The following is a 20940-nucleotide window of genomic DNA, read 5'->3' as shown; positions in this document are numbered from 1 at the left end:
AAAACTGATCAACTTGTGAAACACTTTTGAACACTGACAAATCTGTACTTTAAGGCTCTTTTTAACGTGAGATATGACAGATACAAATAAAATTACAGAACATGTAAGATGATTAATCTGCTTTGGTTTGTTTCCAGTTAATCACAATGGGCTACCCGTTCTGTGCTTACTACGGGTATCGCAGCCAGATTTTTATCGTTAAGCTTTCAGACTTGCCGTTGAGCTACTGCAGGGCTATGAATTAATGTAACTGTAATATTAATCCAACAAATCCTAATTACATACAGAACAAGAAGTTCATTTTGTTTTCGTAAAAGATTGAATACATTACAATTCAATAATAAGGTATTTCCTTGCAATCAACATGTCCATAAAATGTTGGATGTAAAAAGGTAAATTCGGCCTATAATCTACGAAACTGAATATATTCAGATGACTATATTTATGCGAGTTTAGAGGGTGCATATTGTATTATTGTTAATAATTAAACAATATTAATTAATTAATTGGAAAGAGGATTGATTATAACTGTATGAGTTGTTTTTAGTTTTTTTATGAGAAGTAAATCACTCGATTTAATAACATAGAAAATTATATTTACTTATTCTATCAGCATATATATTAACCAAAATTGTTTCATAATGTCGGAGTGTATTACATTATAATAAATAATGTATTAACTCAAATGAGCTAATTTATGCCTTCATCAGATGAACACTGTGATGTCAATCATCTCATATAGATACATAATTAGCAAAGGTTCGTGATTAATGTAATTTTATATGGTCCATTCGACTGATAAGTAATCTGAAGTATATTTTATTTTAACTCGTATGTTTACAATCTCTTATTGAAATTAATAATGATATGGGTTGTTTATTTACCAGGTAAACCTTTAATTTCCAGTCATTAGCTCGAGATTTTAATCCCAAGATCATCGTTGTGTAACATTTGTTAATTAATTTCAGTTAATGTGTTTCACATTATAATTTAAGACACGAAATATAACTAAAAATAAAACAGACCCAAATATTTTCTTGGCGGAAAACTGGACATAATCAGTCATTATTTTATAATAAAAAAATTATTCAGTAAGTGTAGAAATAAATAAGTTCCCAATATTGACTTTTCCTCAAGAAAAGTTTGATGTGAACTCTTGGTCTCAGAAACACTTTAAAAAATATAAAAACAAGTTCAACTGCTCAAAGTAATTTGGACTAAAATTCTGCTTATGGAAGCCTACTTGTTTCAAGTAATAATAAAGTTAAGCTAAAAATGTTAAAAATAATAATTCTCAGTTCTCAGATTCTAAACGTACCACATCATTAATAATAAGATAAAGAACAGAGTGTGTTTTTATCTATTTACATTATTTTCAACTTGACTTTATTCTTACATCATTTCAATAACCATATTGGTTGCACTGACAGTGCAAACAATGTATGTTTTAGTATTCTTTATTTTTGTTGTTAGATGTACGAAATTAAAACATCTTCATATCTACTTTCATGGATGTAAATGTTGTCGAGGTAGAAACTCCGTGTTCGTTCCATATTCCTGAGTTTGAAGAAGGTAGAAAAGGTACAAAATCATGAATAATGGGCTTTTTAACATGATGATGAAGGAATATCAAATTGGTAGCGAAAGTTTTAAGAAGAGAGTACCCATAACATTGTCGGTTTATCGTATCGTTGTGCTGATTTGTCACACTCCGTTAGAAATAACTGTGCAAAATGTACATTAATTTATCTATAGAGGTCAATTTACCTGTAAAGATTTCCTGTTTAGTTAAATTAATTATTTTGTTAAATGAACTCTTACACATCTCACCTGTTTTCATCTCCGTTATTGGCAGCTTTCATAAAGAAAAGTACATGGTTATTTTAACACTTACTACCACATGAAATTCTTATTGAAGAAAATTAATACGTAACAACCTATTATTTTGAACACACACACACATGTATACATATTTATTTATTGATTGTAACGGATTTGGTATGATGTATTTATTTTAATATCTATGTTTGTTTCAGTTTAACATGTATTTACAAACGCATATAACGTCTATTGTTAAATGTGTATTGCGAAAGTCCCGATCTCAAGCTTAAGAATCAACAATGTACTACGTATGTAATGTAATACTAGTGATTCCCAGTATTACTGCTAGCTGAATTTTTGAAAACTGTGCCTAATGAATATGGAAGGCAGCCACGCTGTGAGACAGTTTTAATATTGTTGGTTGGCTACAGTTGGTATACTATAAACCTTGGAAGCTACACTTGTGATAAACGCTTATTAATTGAAAAACTGAAGATGTCTGAGCATGAATGTTTATGGATTGCAAACATTAAAAACTTCAGTGAATTAACTTTGGACACTAGTATTTCTATGAGAACATCAGATATTTTTGTCGAGAATAAACTCACGTGTGAAGAAGCTAGTTTCCGTCTCGTCAAGAAAAATGTACCTGTGTATCAACATAAAATTAATTCACTACTCGTGAACAGTCGAGAAAATATTCAGTTCCAAACCAAACAGAAGACACAGTATTGTTTGCAAGTTTGTATAAAGTTTTGTACGTAAATTATTATTTGTAATAACGTTTTTTTGTATATTGTATTGTCGTTTGTATATTAAAATATATTTATGTTTAGTAAGAAAATTATGTGGATCAATCTTGTTGGCAAACATAATAAATTTCATGCATATCAATACTAAATTAACCTATATAATAAAATTAAAATACACGGCTGTTTTAAATCGTAATATGTAACATAATAAATTGGCGACTCATTTGAGATAGATTATAATACGTAACATTATCAAATACGAAATGTGAATTTAAAATATTTGTAAATGCATTGAATTAAAACATTTCATTTACTTTATCTTGTATCAAAAAAGATTAAAACAATAAAAAAGCCCAAAACAAACTAATAATACATTAACTTACACTTCATTAATATTTGTTACAGCACATTTAATAAGGATTAACTAGAAATAACGAATAACTGAGATTTTTGCAATATGTTTTTGTTATATGTAATGTTATTTACGTTAAGAGCAGGGTTTGGAGAATATCAAATAAATGTACTGAAATAATTGATTTCAATGCAATTTTTACAACGCTCAAATCAGTGTGGTCAGTGTGGTTCGATTCCTCTCGGTGGAATAAGCAGATAGCCTAATGTGACTTCACTATAAAGAAAACACCGAAAACACACCCTCAACTCAATTCCTCACACTCGACGAACGCACTTGTGAACGTTATGCGTTGTGTGTTCCATCTCATCTATTCTGATTTTTGTTACTGTTAATTTCAACGGATTAACAACAAATTAAATATTAAAATAATTATATTTTTTTATTTCACTTGAATATAGTTGATATGTCATGTAAAAATCGAAAGTGTTATACAATCCAATTGAAACACACTGCCTAAAATCTTAAAGTTTTGATATTTGTCTAAAATAACATATATAATACTAATGTAGTTATTCCACTAGATATTTTAATAAAAATACATGGCTGTCCTTTCTTTCATATTTAATGCCGAAATTTTGCTTCACAAAACTTGGAAGAGAAAGTTCGTCAAGTTCTTTTATTGATACGAGTTTATACGTTAGAATAAAACTTATATTTCACACTGTTTGAACTTATTCTTATTTTTAAATAAGATAGCACGTGAATAATAATATAAGATACAAAATTTCATAATATACTAAATATCTTTATAATAATTATTTTCATTTAGTAATTAACTTCACCATAACGAAAGACTTGGTCATGCAGTCTTCAATTTGTGCTGATAAGGGACCCCCCAAAACAATTTTTTTTTCGTCACCAAAAGAAATAAAAATAATATGAAATTCAGGCAAACTTTATTTCTATAACGGTAAAGTTAGTTAAAATTAACTTCATTAGTTGCTAGATAATCAACTCAAATTCGAAAATTCGTAACTATTTAAACATTTAAGACTTAAGATCACGGAATATAGGAGTTTTCGAAAGAATATCTCCACCAAACACAGTATCGTGACTAAACTACTGAATACCAAACCAGTACGCAAACTTAGAATTATCTTCTACGTGAGGCCCTTAAGAAAGATTACTGACATGTACTTTGTTACATATGATAATGGGTGTTTTTATCTCACTAACTTTTTCGTCAACTATTTCACATAAAGTTATGTTAGTTAATGTACCATTCAAATTAAACACTAATCTAAGTTTTGTACATAAATTTAACACTTGTTAAAGCATTAACGAAAAATGATGTAAAAAACTGTTCAACCAATAGCTAACATCTTCTATGCTGAAAAATGGTTGAGAAGACACAAGCTTTTGTCGAAACGCATGGACGTTTTCAGATATTAGTTTCAGCTGTTGGTAGCGAAGTAACATGCGGTTAAGTAAGGAAAAGTGAGAAACGACAGTTTTTGATAATTTAGTGCGAATTACACTAACAGATGATCTGCAAATGATTCGCAGTATTTTAAACAAATCTACATAAACGATGGGTACCATTATTATTGATAAATAGTAAACGCATTTGACTGGATAAATTACGGGAAGAATGATACACAGCTTTTAAAGAACTCAAAGAAATCTATTTGACAAAGTTAGATACATTCTATAGACACTGTAAACAAGAACGGTTAACTAAGCCAACAGAGCTGTTGTTTGAATAACTGAAAGTTTATTGCACTCAGTGTATGAGTGTGTACAAAATAAACAGTTCAGGTTTTCTAAGATTTCGCTTTTTTGTGTCTGAAATGTTGAATACAGAGTGTGACTAATGATTTGGTGTTTAAAATATTTTTTGTTTTGGAACTACTTCATTGTTCCAAGTCACATGTGTTTTTGTTTTGGAACTACTGCGTTGTTCCAAGTCACATGTGTTTTTGTTTTGGAACTACTTCGTTGTTCCAAGTCACATGTGTTTTTATTAGTTAATTCTATTCAGGACTCTACAAATATATTTTTCTGTTCTATAAGGATTCCTTATCTTCAACTGCTATGTCCAATTCACTTAAATTACTTATATTAGTTATACATCACTTGCTAACATGTATTACACAGTCTGGTTATATTATATATATACTCTTCAAAACAAGAAATGCAAAAGGGATATTTTTGTTATTTTAAAGAGAAATATATGTAATAACGTTACAAGCTCAGAGTATGTAATGTTACACGTGTTAAGGCACTGATTGTCAGACCAAAATGACAATAAAAGTTGTGCACTTGGAAAACGGAGGAAAACATCGGATTTTTCGCCAAAACGCATTCGTATCCAATAAAGTTGTTTGTAAGATCTGCATGTTCTGCAAGTGCAACATGTGCAAAATCCCTATAAAAGTGACGGGTTCTCGGTTTCCATAGCTCAGTGTTAAGCCACCGACACGCAATACAGTTACGCCAAGACTGACTGAAGCACAACGCAACAACGCCATTGGTCGCTTGAAAGCAGTCGAATCTTGATCAGATGTGCCAGAGCTGTGAATGTCCATCCAAGCACCATCACAAGGCTTTGGAATCGTCACTAACAACATGGATTAACTCGTGACCGTCCATGATTTGGCAGACCTCCTGTGACCACGTCCGCACAAGATCGCAACATCCGGTTACGTCACCTTCGGGATAGAACCACCACTGCGACGTGTACTGCTTCAACCATACCAGGACTGCGTAGGATTTCCGATCAGACCGTCGATACGTCGACGAGATTCTTAGGCCCCCATGTGCAACCCATCATGGTGAACGTCAACGAGGTTTTTCAACATGACAACGCCCGTCCTCACACAGCCCGACTCACCACTGTCTTCTTGAGACACCACAACATCAACGTTCTTCCCTGGCTCTCCAAATCACCAGATTTAAACCCCATCGAACATCTTTGGGACGAGTTGGACCGACGTCTGCGACGGCGACAACCTCAACCGCAGACTCTACCTCAGCTTGCAGCAGCTTTGCAGGCTGAGTGGACAGCCATTCCACATGATGTGATTCATCTCATCGCTTCCATTGGCAGGAGATGTCAAGAAGTTATTGATGCTCACGGGGGGTATACTCGTTATTGACGTTGAGTGACGTTAAACTTCACCTAGTGAGCGTGGACTTCGCCTTTGCAGACTTTGGATGTTCAGCAGTGAGTGTGCAAAGTTTCACACATGTCATACAAAACTACCCGGAATAAACTTGTTAAAAATGTGTCTCATATTTTGCCTTTTTTTTTTTTTTTTTGAAGAGTATATTTTACAATAGTCAGCTTTGCCAAAGAGTTTATTAGAATGTTATCATTGTGTTTAACGGTGGTTTGGTACGTTCAATAATTTTTACGTACAGTCCATTTATTTTTAATATAAATTTTTCCTGGTTTCGAAAATAAGCGTTAGTGAAACACTGGTTCAACACGGGTAACATATGTTTTGGTAATTCCGAAACTTACATGTAGTTCTTTTGTCACAATCAACTTATTTTCGTGTTGAGAACTGAGAAAAAAGGTTTTAAGCATTCGATTTAATGCAACTATATACTATACATGTCATCGGTCAATAAAAGTAAAAACTTTATTATTTTTATTTTTTCAGAATTAACTGATTATTTTATATCCTCCTCGTGCATATCCATTTTTTCACCTAGTGATAATGGAATTACTAAAATATATTTATTATTTAATTTCAAAGTTGTGAAGCAAAAAAATAATTCAAATATTTCTGTCAAAACTAACCTCAGTGAAAGTAATAATAATGTATTCCGTGCCGGAAGTTTTAGAACTGTAGGGTGGCCCGTAAGTCCCTATCCATCCTTATGTTATTATGTTATACTAATGATGAGTTGAAGGCAGCTGTTACCGCGGCATTTGGAACAATAACCCCTGCTATGCTGAGGAAAATGTCTCACAGAACATGGCGTCGCATAATATTATGCAGCGAGAATGAGGAGCAGCACACAGATACACTGGATACATAAGATATATGCATGTGTAGGGATTACAGATTGGCCACCCTGTACAATCTATTCGTAATGTACTTGTGATACACTAGAATATAATTTATATAAATTTAATAGTACCCTCTGTTGTATGTTCATGTTACTTCTCACGGTGTAGCTGGATATTCACCAAAATTTGTATGAGGGTTCATCATCTCCAGGCCCGGCATAGCCAGGTGTTTAAGGCACCCGACTCGTAATCCGAAAATCATGGATTCTAATCCCCTTTACAGCAAATATGCTCGCCCTTCCAACCCTCGAGGCGATATAATGTTACGGTCAATCCCAATATTCGTTGATAAAAAGAGTAGCTCAAGAGTTGGAGATGGGTGGTGATGACTAGCTGCCTTCCCTCTAGTCTTACGCTGTTAAATTAGGGACGGCTAGCGCAGATAGCCCTCGTGTAGCTATGCGCGAAACTCAAAAACAAAGAAATAAACGAATCATTATTTCCATGCAAAGGTACAAACGAATGTTCAATTTTTGTTTTTGTGTTCTGCAGTTTTATGTGTACTTATGCGATTTTTATAATTACAAATAAGGAAATCAGATTTCCATGTCCTAAGATAGTCTTTCATTAATCATGACGTTACATAACTTCCGTCCAGAGGACAGGTACGCCAGTTAGTATATATTTTTAAAAACAACAGTAAAACCATAATTTCAAAGAACACAAAAAATCGAAATAAGATATATACAGATGAACAATTCTAGAATTAATTTAAAACTTAAATATACCTGTACAAATGGTACCGCACAGGTAACTTAAATATTGACATTGCTTGCAAAACATGGTTTATTTTTGCCATTGATAACATAAATTAACATAAACCTAGCCAATAATTGAAAGTGAAGTGAAGCATTACTGTAAATAAAGTTTAGTATGACCATTTTCATTTTACTAATATGTTGCATATATAACCTATGTATTTCGTATATAATACATCTTACTTGGTATAGTAATTTATCCACTAAAAGTGATTGAGTGATATCATGGCTAATAACGCTAGAAAGATTGTTCTATCATGTATGATATTAGTAATTATTTGTAATATGAACATAACATTGAGCAAGATAACTGAATATTAAAATTTGAAAAACGTGTTGACCTTTCTAATAATTTTCTTCGTGGCAAATAATAAATACATCAGGCTTCTGAGTTAGTGATCATAATCGTTCAAATAATACGCTAAGCTTCTGAGTTAGTGATCATAATCGTTCAAATAATACGCTAAGCTTCTGAGTTAGTGATCACAATCGTTCAAATAATACGCTAAGCTTCTGAGTTAGTGATCATAATCGTTCAAATAATACGCTAAGCTTCTGAGTTAGTGATCATAATCGTTCAAATAATACGCTAAGTTTCTGAATTAGTGATCATAATCGTTCAAATAATACGCTAAGCTTCTGAGTTAGTGATCATAATCATTTAACAATAGGCTAGGCTTCTGAGGACGCGTTCTTTGTTCAAATGCGGGTATGATAGCGGGTAATACAAAATATGCGGCCTCGCTAACTAATAAACGAATATTTGCTGTAAAATCATTATTAATGCTATACACGTTTGTTTTCGTTCCTTTAAGACGCAAAATTAATCCTTTTTTTTACCACACCTCTTTTTCACACCTAAGGTGTTTTTGACTAAATATCATAACCTTTTTGTTAATACACACCAACAAAACCCAACAGATAATAAAGCGACATTGGACGGTAACCCGCATTAGCTTTAGATTCGCAACCCTATTATTATTCAGAACAGAACTGTACTTTACAGAACCAACCAGATTCTTTGTGATATATGGAGGTAGTTATTAATACCTTCCCTTATTGTAATGCCATAAAATTTATATTAACGTTTCTTGCCATCACTTCCATGCAATCGGTACAGCCGTATAAAGCATCATTATTTATGTTAATTGCTCAAGCTAATATCATGCGACTCTAAAGATAGACGTGCGCAAAACTTTTCGTCAAATTTGACCGTTTTCTCTTGAATAACTTTCCACATGTAGTTTATATCTATATGAAACAGACTCCCAATTGTAGTTTTAAAAAATTCTATCACTGCACCAAATTGTAAAAAAAAAATCCATAAAATTTAATTAGGTTTTTCTGCCAAATACATTTTCCGTACTTTTGGTGCGATAAGAAAAAAAAATTCAATCAAAATTAGAAAAGTTATATCTCAGGCATTTCTTAATAGATTGCCTTGAAATTTTATATGTGAAGTAATAGACCAGTGGAGCATACTGACTGAAAATATTTGATAGTTTGGATTACCAAACTCCAAGATACAGAAGGTGGAATATCGCTAAACCATCATTCCTCTTAGTAACACACAGTGCGTTCTGCAGCGGGGTGTTTTGATCACAGGCCACATTACTGTGTATCTAATATACCTAAGTATACTACCTGCATGCCTAAGTGTACTCGCTACACGCCTGAGTATAACTTTAGGTATATTCTCATTCCAATTGAAACTAGTGATTGATCCCTCTTTTGCTTAAATGTCATAACACTAAACAGAATGTTTAATTCTATTTGCATACAAGACAACGTTTTCCTCGATAAAAAACTATTTGTGTTTGAAAATTTAAAATCCATTTTTTCAGAAGTTCAATAGATATACTCGACAAATTTAATAAATATTCATTTTTTCCCTTCTTTTATTGCCTCGAGAAAAATTACATTTCGTATAATGTGCAATCAAAAATACCCAAATGAATATTCGTTTTAAGAACTTAGAGATTTTCATTGTTCCTCTCTTATTAAATGGAAGATTTGTAGAGCAACAAGAACAGTTTTGACCCCGAATTGCTTATTTCCGAAAACAGAAAGTGCACTAGAGATTTTAAGAAGTAAATACGTGATGAGGATATTTGGTAAGAACGTAAACAGCCTCAGAGTTAGAAACTATATAACTGTATAACTGTTTTCAGTACGCAGATACACAAAAAAATAAATTTGTGTTCCTGTGCACCGTTGTAGAAACAGTTTCGACATCTGTTCAACAACGTTATTATTCAATCAGGATTCACTCCAACGTAAAGGTTTGGTGTGTTTTGTTTTGAATTTCGCGCAAAACTACTCAAGTGCTATCTGCGCTAGCCGTCCCTCGCAGTGTCAGACTAGAGCAGTGGTTCCCAACCAGGGGTGCGAGATAACATTATAAAAATTTGTTTTGGCCACCTTCACCTTCATTCTTAAATAAATAATTACTGTGAGGGAGGCGAGAACATATTAATTTTTTTTAGGGGTGCGGGGCACAAAAAAGGTTGGGAACCACTGGACTAGAGGGAAAGCAACTAGTCATCACCACCCACCGCCAACTTTTGGGCTACTCTTTTACTCACGAATAATACTATTAACCGTCATATTATAACGCTCCCACAGCTGAAAAGGCAAGCATGTTTGGTGTGACGAGGATTAGAACCAGCGACCCTCGAGTTACGAGTCGAGTGCCTTAACCAACTGACCACGTCAGGCCCTATCATAAGGGATACCCAAAATTAACTACCTTGTCTTAAACCTATGAACGATGTTCAGCTTCCATGTTTGTTAACAAGGACAATAATGTACCTGATTTTCTCTTGTTGATTTGTCTCTTTCTCAGTTTTACTCCTAGAACGATTATTTGGATCATAAGAATTAGTCCTCCTGTTATGGCACAAAAATAGACCAATACAGGCTTAAGAGCCCCGAACCAATACGTTTCAGGAACTGAAAAACAAAACAAGAAAACGTCTTAATATTATACTAAATAATTTAGGAGAATCGCTGCGTATTGATTAATGTCATCACAAATGTTAAACTCTAGGACTTACAGAATCTTATAAGTTAGACAGAGAAATATAAACAAGCTCGATGGTACTTACTGGTAGTGTGCTATTGAAGACTACATTGACAGCACATAATAACGCTGTATAATTTAACACCACGTAATTAATACTTATCAACAGTACATACAGTATTCAAGAATACGCCGATAAAACTTAGTTATATCGACACGCATGCTAAAAGAGTGTTATTCAATACCACATCGATAACTAATACTTAGCAGTTGGGTACTTAAGACTAAATCGATAACTCCTACCGGGAATGTACTATTCAAGACAACATAGATAACACTTAATAATAGTATATTATGCAAAACTATAGCGGTAACACATACCAGATGTATACTATTCAACATTACATCGATAAAACTTATTAACAATATAATAATCAAGACAACATCGATACCACGTACCAATAGTGTAATATTCAAAACTAAATCGTCAAAACTTACTAATATTGTACTATTCAGCACTGCATGAACATATACAAAAGCTATACTATTGAAAGTTATATTGACAACACTGCCAACAGTGTATGAAACAAGTAGTCAGTTATTCAACTTTATGTTTAAAACAAAAACAAACAAATAAATACAGAATATTAATAGTCAGTCATATCATCTACGACAACAAGCTAAATATTTGTTAAACTGCCTGTTGGATATTTTACTTTAACTCAGCATTATGTGTTAAATCTGAGATTAAGAATATTTACCACAGCTGAAAATTTAGTTACACTTATGGATCACCAACTTGCCTTTCATTGTTGTTATAACCCTTTGAAAATAAATATAACAACGTATATTCGAAAGATTCGTAGAACACTCCCTTAAGGATTATTTATAATTTTGAAGTTGGTTCTTATACAGATCGCTAAATCAATTTAGCTTCAGAAAATTAAGAACAAAAACAACCAAATTAATGGAGTTCTTATAAGAAAATAAGCGTAAGGAACATAAGTTTTCAATTGGAGAAATGTGATGTCCATACGCCTAATATTTCAGAACTACCTTTTGACATTTGTTTTTATTCCTTTCAAATAAAGTCAAATATTTCAAATAATAGTAATTCTAATTGCCAATAAGTAATAATTATTTCATGTTTAACTCCAAGAAGAACGTTGTAATTTTACAACAACGTGTGCATTTTGTTTTAAAGTTCCAATATTTTAAAGATAATCAATCCAATATCAAAAACAAAGTGTTGTTTAAAGCCAATTATGGCTGGGGCTTACCTGAAATATATTGGTTGGAAGTTAATAACGTGGATACTTCAGTTGTCCAGTTGTCGGTTTTACCTTTCTGATCAAATGAATACACAGAAATTACGAACAACGTTCCGGGTGGAAGGTCTTGAGCAGTAAAGAAGGGGTCGAAGGACGTGACGTTTTTCTCCAACTTTTTTAAAGCTGTATTGTAAACTTCAAAAATGAACTGCTGTTTAAAACGGCCACTGTATCCATCCGGGCATGCCACTTCTAAAGTGCCTGTGGTCCTGTTGTTAACAGTACAGCTAAGAGGCTTTTTTGGAACATCTGAAAAAGTAAATATATCTCAGTACATTTCGTTGTTGTCTTTGTTGTTGTTTTTTATTGTACCAGACAAAAGCTTCCTAGAGAATTGGTAATAGCCTTTGTCTACCGCAAATATTATATCTCATTCTACGTACCTATGATAATCAGAAACGCTTCACATACAATTTTCGAGTGGTGGAATACTCAGTTAAATCAAATAATTCCCATATTAACATTTGCTGAGTTTCACATATCTTTATGTTTAGGTTAGATTCAGAAATGGAAATATTTGTATTTCATAACATTTGTTTTGCTCGAATGTGGCCCAGTGAATAGAAAATCGGATTGGGAACCTTAAGATCTTAAATTCGAGACGTGATGTTACCAAATAAATTTCATATGTTCACGTACTGATGCATTGCAAGATCGACAGCAATATTATACCATTTGGTTAATACATCCGATTCAATGGCGACTGGTTGCCTTCCTGAGATCCACAGTTCAAAACTAGAGGGTCACTCAATAGAAAGCGTACTTCCACTACGCAAAGTTGATCATAATTGACTCTAAAAAATGTGTCCGCATATCCGTCGTTTTCAACGGAGGCGGATCATTTTTGTTAGAACAATAAAGAATAAAATTCTACACTAAATTTGGTTATTTCTGAATGATTTATAGAGAAAAAATAGTGTCAAACGTTGAACCCCATGTTAACAGACAGTTTTTCGTGACCTTACTCTTATCCTGACTCTTAAAATAAACTACCCATTTCCAAGATGGAACATAATCCAAATGTATATCAACTGTTGTTTAAGTCCATTCAGACATTTTTGAGAAATCTCGCTGACAAGCACACACACGTACACATACATATCTACGAATTAATATAACATAACCTCCATCTACCTTTGTTAATTACAGATGGCCACGCCTAAGTCAAGTGGGTCTCTGACTTGACAGATTAGACTATTGTGTGCGCAAGATACAGCTCAAATAAACAAACAAACAATGCTGATTTTATTGTGCAAAAACACTTAATTCTGTAATATGTACAAACATTTAAAGTTCGTTTAAACAGTTATAAGTATAATCACAAATGTTTTACCTTTTTAAATAATCAGAAACGTTAAGGAAAATTGTGAAATAGCTATTTTTTTAACCAATAGAAAACAAGATTTTAAGATACCCATTAACAGCTTATTTATTGTTATCGTTTTTGTTCATACTTATCATGTTTAAACAAACATAATGAAATCCTTTCTTTCTTTTTCATTATTGATGGTACTTAATACAATGAAAACTTTATTGCATGTTTCATGTTAAGGACATTATCGTGTTTTTGTGTAACGGGAACATTTGAATTTCGACTCTTTTCGTGTTGAGATATAAACCTATTATCGTAAATTATATCGTACATGTTACGAGCATTGAAATGTTCGTAAATCATAATCGTGACTCACTAGGTTGTAGCTGAAAGCTCAGTTTCTTTTTGGTTTAGTTTGTTTTGAATTTCGCGCAAGCTAGTCATCACCACCTACCAACAATTCTTGGGCTACTCTTTTTACCAACGAATAGTGGGATTGACCGTAAAATTATAACGCCCACACGGCTGAAATGGCGAGCATGTTTGGTGTGACTGAGATTCTAACCCGCGACCCTTGTTTAAGCTGCGACCTCTGTTTTTTAAACAGTCTTTTTAAGTAAAAGTTCGTTTGTCACTGGTCTTATTAAATATCTTAAATTAATCTGATTGGATGGCTACGTTAAGTCCAGCACGTAGTTTGTTGCTTCAGCTTCAAACTAAAATATATCTGTAAAACTATGTCTCAACTAAAACTAACTAAAATTACAACTTAGTTCAACTTGTTCTGCTGAAATATTCATCCAAATATCTTCTTTTATTAACCAAAATACTTCCATAAAAGAACGTAAGAAGTCCTATTAGGTTATTTATAATTATTATACTATGATGAATATTACTTTTGTTGAGGCACGGAGCGTATCTTATAAAAGAAAACAAACAACATTTTCACTTATATCACTAAAATATATCAATCTCATATCCATTTATAAATAACGTGTCAAATAGACATTCTGACTAGGTCTGCTGATGTAATCAACTAATGTTAAACCTGATAAATAATAACCATGTAAAACTACTCAACTGCTGTTAAACCTGATAAAAGTAACTACTTGAAACTAATCAACCGCTGTTAAACGCTATAAAGTATAGCCACCTAAAATAATAAACTGCTGTTGAAACCTTATAAAGGATAACCAACTTAAAATAATCAGTTGTTCTTAATCCTGATAGAATATATCAACTTGAAATGTCTTCTGATTTTGTGTTTGAAATATTTTTAAAATACATTTTGCGATGTTGTAAAACACATCTCTACGTCTTGTGTAAACTATTCGTCTAGTAATTTATATTACTATGTTAATCATTATGTCAATAATTCTTACATGCAAGATTGACTTGCAAACACATGCTCTTTCATTAAAAATATCAGCAGAAATACCTGGTATCCGGGCAGTTATATCTGCCAGTTTCTGCGGAAGACTATTGCGCCTGCGGCCTTTTCTGGAATTGTCTGACAATATATTCATTCATGATATTCAATAATGTTCAGCGTCCATGACAAAATGGATTTTATTGAAACTTTAGGAATAATCTATCGTCACAAAGTAGATTTTAATAAAGTATTTCTATGTAAACACAGTTATTAATGGAAATGCCTTGCTTTTCTGTTGTAACACTCATGGGATTTTCGCTAATGACAAATAAGTACTTTTTAAGATTGTTTTTATTGTTTCATATTTGAAACTGGATTTTTTTATCATTAAGAACAAAAATACACAAAGGTTTATCTGTGTTCTAACCACCACAGGTAACGAAACCCCGTTTCCAGCAGCATAATTCTGCAGACATAACTCTGTGCCAATGGGGGACATTTGCAACTCACTCTTTTTATTGTTTATCAGATCTGAAACTTGCCTCTTTTTATTTGTAATTTATATTGGTTAAATCTGAACCATGTTATTTTTATCGAAACTTCAACTCGTTTATTTATTGTTCAGCTACAAAAATATTAGGTGTAAAAATATTACCTAATTATGATTGATGACTGTCGGTGCGATAACTTCCGAGATCGATTGTTTGTTTGTTTGTTTTGGAATTTCGCACAAAACTACTCGAGGGCTATCTGTGCTAGCCGTCCCTAATTTAGCAGTGTAAGACTAGAGGGAAGGCAGTTAGTCATCACCACCCACCGCCAACTCTTGGGATACTCTTTTACCAACGAATAGTGGGATTGACCGTCACATTATACACCCCCACGGCTGGGAGGGCGAGCATATTTAGCACGACGCGGGCGCGAACCCGCGACCCTTGGATTATCCGAGATCGATGTTTTGGACATATACGTCTCCAACTCAGTTATAATAGGCCTGGCATGGCCAGGTGGTTAAGGCACTCGACTGATAATCCGAGGGTCGCGGGTTTGAATCCCCGTCACACCAAACATGCTCGTCCTTTCAGCCGTGAGGCGTTATAATATGACGGTTAGTCCAACCATTCATTGGTAAAAGAGTAGCCCAAGAGTTGGCGGTGGGTGGTGATAACTAGCTGCCTTCCCTCTAGTCTTACACTGCTGAATTAGGGACGGCTAGCGCAGATAGCCCTTGTGTAGCTTTGCACGAAATTCAAACAAAATCAATTATAATAAGATATTCATTTTACAGCATTTACGGAAACGTTTTGAGTCATGTAGGCTGTGTGCATTTTTGAGTAATAATATTAATACATCTACCGAAATTTCCTTTTTAGCTTTAGGCAGATATTTCATTTTGTTTTGTTTTTTTCATAACATCGTATCACAAAGAAAAATACTAGATATAAATTATTGTAAAAGATGTAATTATGTCTATTATTTCTCATACAACTTTTTAAAACACGAGTTTGCACATATTTATAGTATAAATTACTTATAGCCATTAATCAACAAACAGGAAACTGAATTTATCCTGTACTACTATAATGAATCTAAAAGTTACATTTTAATGTACTTTGAAGAAAACAGTCACAATTAGTTTATTTTTATAACTACTTTAACTTGTAATATAAATTATTGGCAAATTAAAATTACTTTAATTTGTAATCCAAATTGTGGGTCAAAAAGAGAATTATGAATTCAAAACCAAACTATTAAGTAGTATTAAAAGTTTTCAAAACGCAACATTGTCACAAAAGCAATAAGCATTAATGTGTAAGATAATCATCAAACTATTGTTGAATATGGCTGTGCAATCAAGTTCAAACAGGAAGTTCTCAATTCTGGAACCTGTGTTTAGTTAAGTGTGTTATAATAAACATACAGTAATCTTTATTTAAATTATTAGTAATTATGTTTTTAATGTTATTATATAGTTGTTTATAGAGGGGCCTGGTCATTACACATATGACAAGTATCTAGTAATTTAAATTAACATAAGGGTACATTAGTTACATGTATTAGAAATTAGAAATAGAGAATTTAATGAAGTGTTTATTGAAAAACATTATTCAATAACAATGGTGAATTTTATAGAGGATTCCGTAAGTTCATTGTTAATGAAAAGTTACTTCAACTTTAGAAAAGTTATTCAGTGTTATTGCATTTATTCTGCTAATCAGTTACTTGGAGGAGTTACATTTTTGTTCACGAGTCATGCAAGGCTTAGTAATTTGCTATAGCATCGGAAATTATGTTGAAAGTGAAAACAAACGTTGTTTGTGAGCTTAGGGTCTACTACTGTGAACAAGTAAAAATGACCTGTAGCAAACGTTGAGGAAGAAATTGATTTGCTATCATAACACAAACTGAACTTGGCCTTACTTCCCTCAAATAAATCAAAAGAACCGTTCCAACTATAGAAATCGTTACAAAAATACTTATACACAGATTTTAGCTCTCTCTCTTTGTTTTTATAAAATTCTACCCTTTACAATTCTTATGTGGACTCTACAATATAAATGTTTCCCAAAGTTATACAAAGGCTATCTAAGCATAACCGTTCCCACCCAGTTTTAAACTGATAGACTAGAGAAGAGACAGTAAACGAACAATACCTAAACCTTGGATTATTTTTTCAGATATTTGGATATGACTGTTCATCTTATTACGTACCCACAACCACAAAGTACAAACCGAGAACTTTCGGATTCAAAGACCGTTCACGCTAAATATTATATAGAAATATATCGTAAATTAACCGTTATGCTATATTTATATATATACATGCTAACAAAATAACGAAGTAGCTTTTTAGCAAAACACTTTAACTGACTTTTAACCACATACTTTGCTCGGGTGTGTTAGAAGGTAGTGACTGATGTCGATCGCCAGCGTGTTCCACTTTTTCTTCAGGATACATAACCCAATATAACAATGAACTGATCAATAAAATAATTGTGTTACTTTAAAAAATGTGTAAATTCTTCAAAAACCAAAATGTAATAAGACAGCTATACAGTCTTGGTGACAAAAGTTATCTTCACTTGTCATACAAGTTACTAGGATTAATGAAACAAACCCGTTGTTATATAGTCTTGCTTCTTCATAACTTAATTATAATTAACTGGTTATTTTTTGACCACACAACGGTAAATATAGAATTGTCTTTCGACGACTTAGTAGTAGCTAAGATACTCAGAAATAGTTATAAATGGTTTGTCACTTGACCACTCAATACCAATTATTGCAATAACTGTTTTGATGGCTTAATTGCAGTTACATGGTTCTCTTTTATAGACCCCTCATTTTTGCAATAACTGTGTTGTGACGACTTAACAAAAGTAAAGAAACAATATATTTATATACCCTAGGGATTTGGAAAACTTTAGAAAAACACCAACATTTTGGTATAGGCGTTACTTACTCCATAAAGACGACCATGGTTCCCTCTTATTACAAATAATAGTTGTCTTTTTTTTTTATTACCACAAAGAAGTTCTTGGTTAGCATATTTAACATGTGTACTTTTATTACGTCCCTCGGTGGCAAAGTGACAAGTCTGAGTGAGGGCTTATAATGTCAAAGATTGGATAGCCTAGTATACCTTTATGCCTAACAACAAACAAAATTTTATTAGTTTTATTATCGCTTATTTCATGTTTATGTTTATTACGAACTATTGTGATTATTCTATAAGTTGTTAATCTCAAGTTCAATAACTATTCCGCATTGTTAACTTAGTATATAGATTTAGAAATAACTTAGGCCTTCTAGAATATCTGAACCTTATAACATATTATTGGGTTTATGACAGAAAATATCGTTAGCAGTAAGGTTCCCTAACTGATATAAAAATGAGCTCTAATTGTTATAGGTAATACTGTTTTAATAGTACATTTAAACTGCTATTCTAATTACTGAGTATAATTTAGAAAACCTTTTATCGGATTAATAACTAAACAAAACAGTCTACAAGAACACTACGTACAAATATAATTTCATTCCCTAAAGTAAGAACACCAGTGAGTCACTATTTAGTAACATTTCTATTAGACGGCAAATTTCTTATGTTCAAAATATCGTATCTCAAAATAACTATATACATATAAGTCATTTAAAAACATTTTCAACGCTTGGGCTAGAATTTTCTCTGCGCTATGATTCTGTCTCTTTACCTCTGAAAAGTATTATCATAAATATACAATGTAAGAATTGAAATCTATAAAATACAATAAAATGCTTGTTACAAACAACTTGTCCACCTTTTATATAACATTGAAACTGTTGAATCAAAGGCATTTCGAATGAACAATGGATCCCACGATGGACTAATGGTAAACTGACAGACTTACAACGCTAAAATCCGAGCTTCAATTTCCCAAGGTGGGCACAGCACGTAACCCCAAAACAAACTAAAACAGATAAATCTTGCGAAAATACAGGTTATACCATGTTTTGTTTTTGCATTTTTTACGTAAATACGTCCGTATTGAACAAAATATATTTTTATAAAATTATAAGTGTGTACGTTACTTAGAAGTACCATTGTTCAATTGAGGAACAAACGAAAACAATTTCATGGATTATTTTTACTGCTACCTGAAAGTAAGAATATTCAACTAAAGAACTGAAGCATTTCTATATGTACTAAGCAACAATGTACAATAGGGGACTAAAAATTAGGCACAACCTGCAGTCTGTTTTATTATTATTCACCTGAAAGTTTACCATTTAAATTGATATATTGTTATCTATACACGGTCATGAAAAACAGATGACTTATACCATACTAACGCAAGGTCAAGAAAAAAAAACAATCAAAACATGGTCCAATTAGGGATATTCCTATAAGTGAAATTTAGTAGTACCTTTCTCGTATAAGTGCTTTTTACGAGATATTTTTCTTTTACGACTTCTTGATTGAGACAACTATACAATCTTCTGCCATCATAGGTGGAAATAGTGCATTCACTTGACTTATGCGGTTGTCATTTCTTGATAGAATTAGGATTTTAATTCCTTTCGGTTATCATGAAATATCTCTTTGGAAAAATGGTTATTATGTGAGCTTAAAGATAACTTTGTTCGTAATTTCTTATTCTCCACAGCTAAAATTAAATTACACTTTCATTTAAACCGTACTTTAACAACAAACTGTAAGTCTTAAAACAATAAATGAGTAAGGTTTTTTAATTTTTCTGGTAGTAAGACATTTTTAAAAACTTTCGTAGTATCACAGATTTTAAACACAAGCTATAGTTTTGTTTGTTTTTGAATTTCGCGCAAAGCTACTCGAGGGCTATCTGCGCTAGCCGTTCCTAATTTTGCAGTGTAAGACTAGAGGGAAGGTAGCTAGTCATCACTACCCACCGCTAACTTTTGGGCTACTCTTTTGCCAACGAATAGTAGGATTGACCGTCACATTATAACGTCCCCATGGCTGAAAGGGCGAGCATGTTTGGCGCGACGGGTATGCGAACCCGCGACCCTTAGATTACGAGTCGCACGCCTTAACCCACGTGGCCATGCCGGGCCGTGCACAAGTTATAGTAGTCGGCATATATATTACTTATTCAGAACTAAACCTATAATTTTAGTTTGTCTTTCGCAAAAATGTCGTGTTAAGAATTACTGTATGTCATGTAATTTTGCAAAGCTCCATTACTTTTTATATTTATCACAAAAGTTATGAAGTTAGAAGAATATTTAAGCTTTGCATTTAATTATTTTTATAAGCATTATCTCTTCTATCTTACTTTAACAAAATACTTAATTTTAGAGCTTCTACAAATATAATTATAACCATCTTTTCATAGCAAAAGTTCTTTGTCAAACAAAAATTCACATGATCTTTTTCTAAATGTGTTTTTCTTATAGCAAAGCCACATTGGGCTCTCTCCTGAGTCCACCGAGGGGAATTGAACGTCTGATTTTAGCGTTATAAATCCATAGACCTACCACTGTACCAGCGGGGGACATCTTTTTCTCAACAAAACGCTTAAAAAGATTACATGGCAATGTGTGAAACAATATTCATCGAAAATACTATTCTAGTTTTAACTTTGAAATACTTTACTTTTATATATCTTTTTTTCTC

The 20940-nt window shown here is 32.7% G+C and overlaps 1 protein-coding gene across 3 annotated transcripts in view; it reads right to left on the bottom strand.

Annotated features, from left to right (window-relative positions):
* The window catches only part of LOC143235859 (protein turtle-like), a 119300-nt gene that overhangs the window by 8674 nt on the left and 89686 nt on the right, over positions 1–20940 (bottom strand). For 2 of the 3 annotated variants that reach the window (XM_076474102.1, XM_076474103.1), the window contains exons 8-10: positions 12070–12369; positions 10579–10719; positions 1831–1855 (exon numbers count right to left, since the gene is read on the bottom strand). In XM_076474102.1, the coding sequence (XP_076330217.1) occupies positions 1831–1855; positions 10579–10719; positions 12070–12369 (466 nt within the window). The remainder of the gene's footprint in view (positions 1–1830; positions 1856–10578; positions 10720–12069; positions 12370–20940) is intronic. The other variant, XR_013019403.1, reaches the window with a different exon arrangement.

This window comes from Tachypleus tridentatus, chromosome 12 (assembly GCF_004210375.1).
Source record: "Tachypleus tridentatus isolate NWPU-2018 chromosome 12, ASM421037v1, whole genome shotgun sequence".
Classification (NCBI taxonomy): domain Eukaryota; kingdom Metazoa; phylum Arthropoda; class Merostomata; order Xiphosura; family Limulidae; genus Tachypleus; species Tachypleus tridentatus.
The sequence above is the reverse complement of the archived record's forward strand: the minus strand, read 5'-3'. Positions and strand labels throughout refer to the sequence as shown.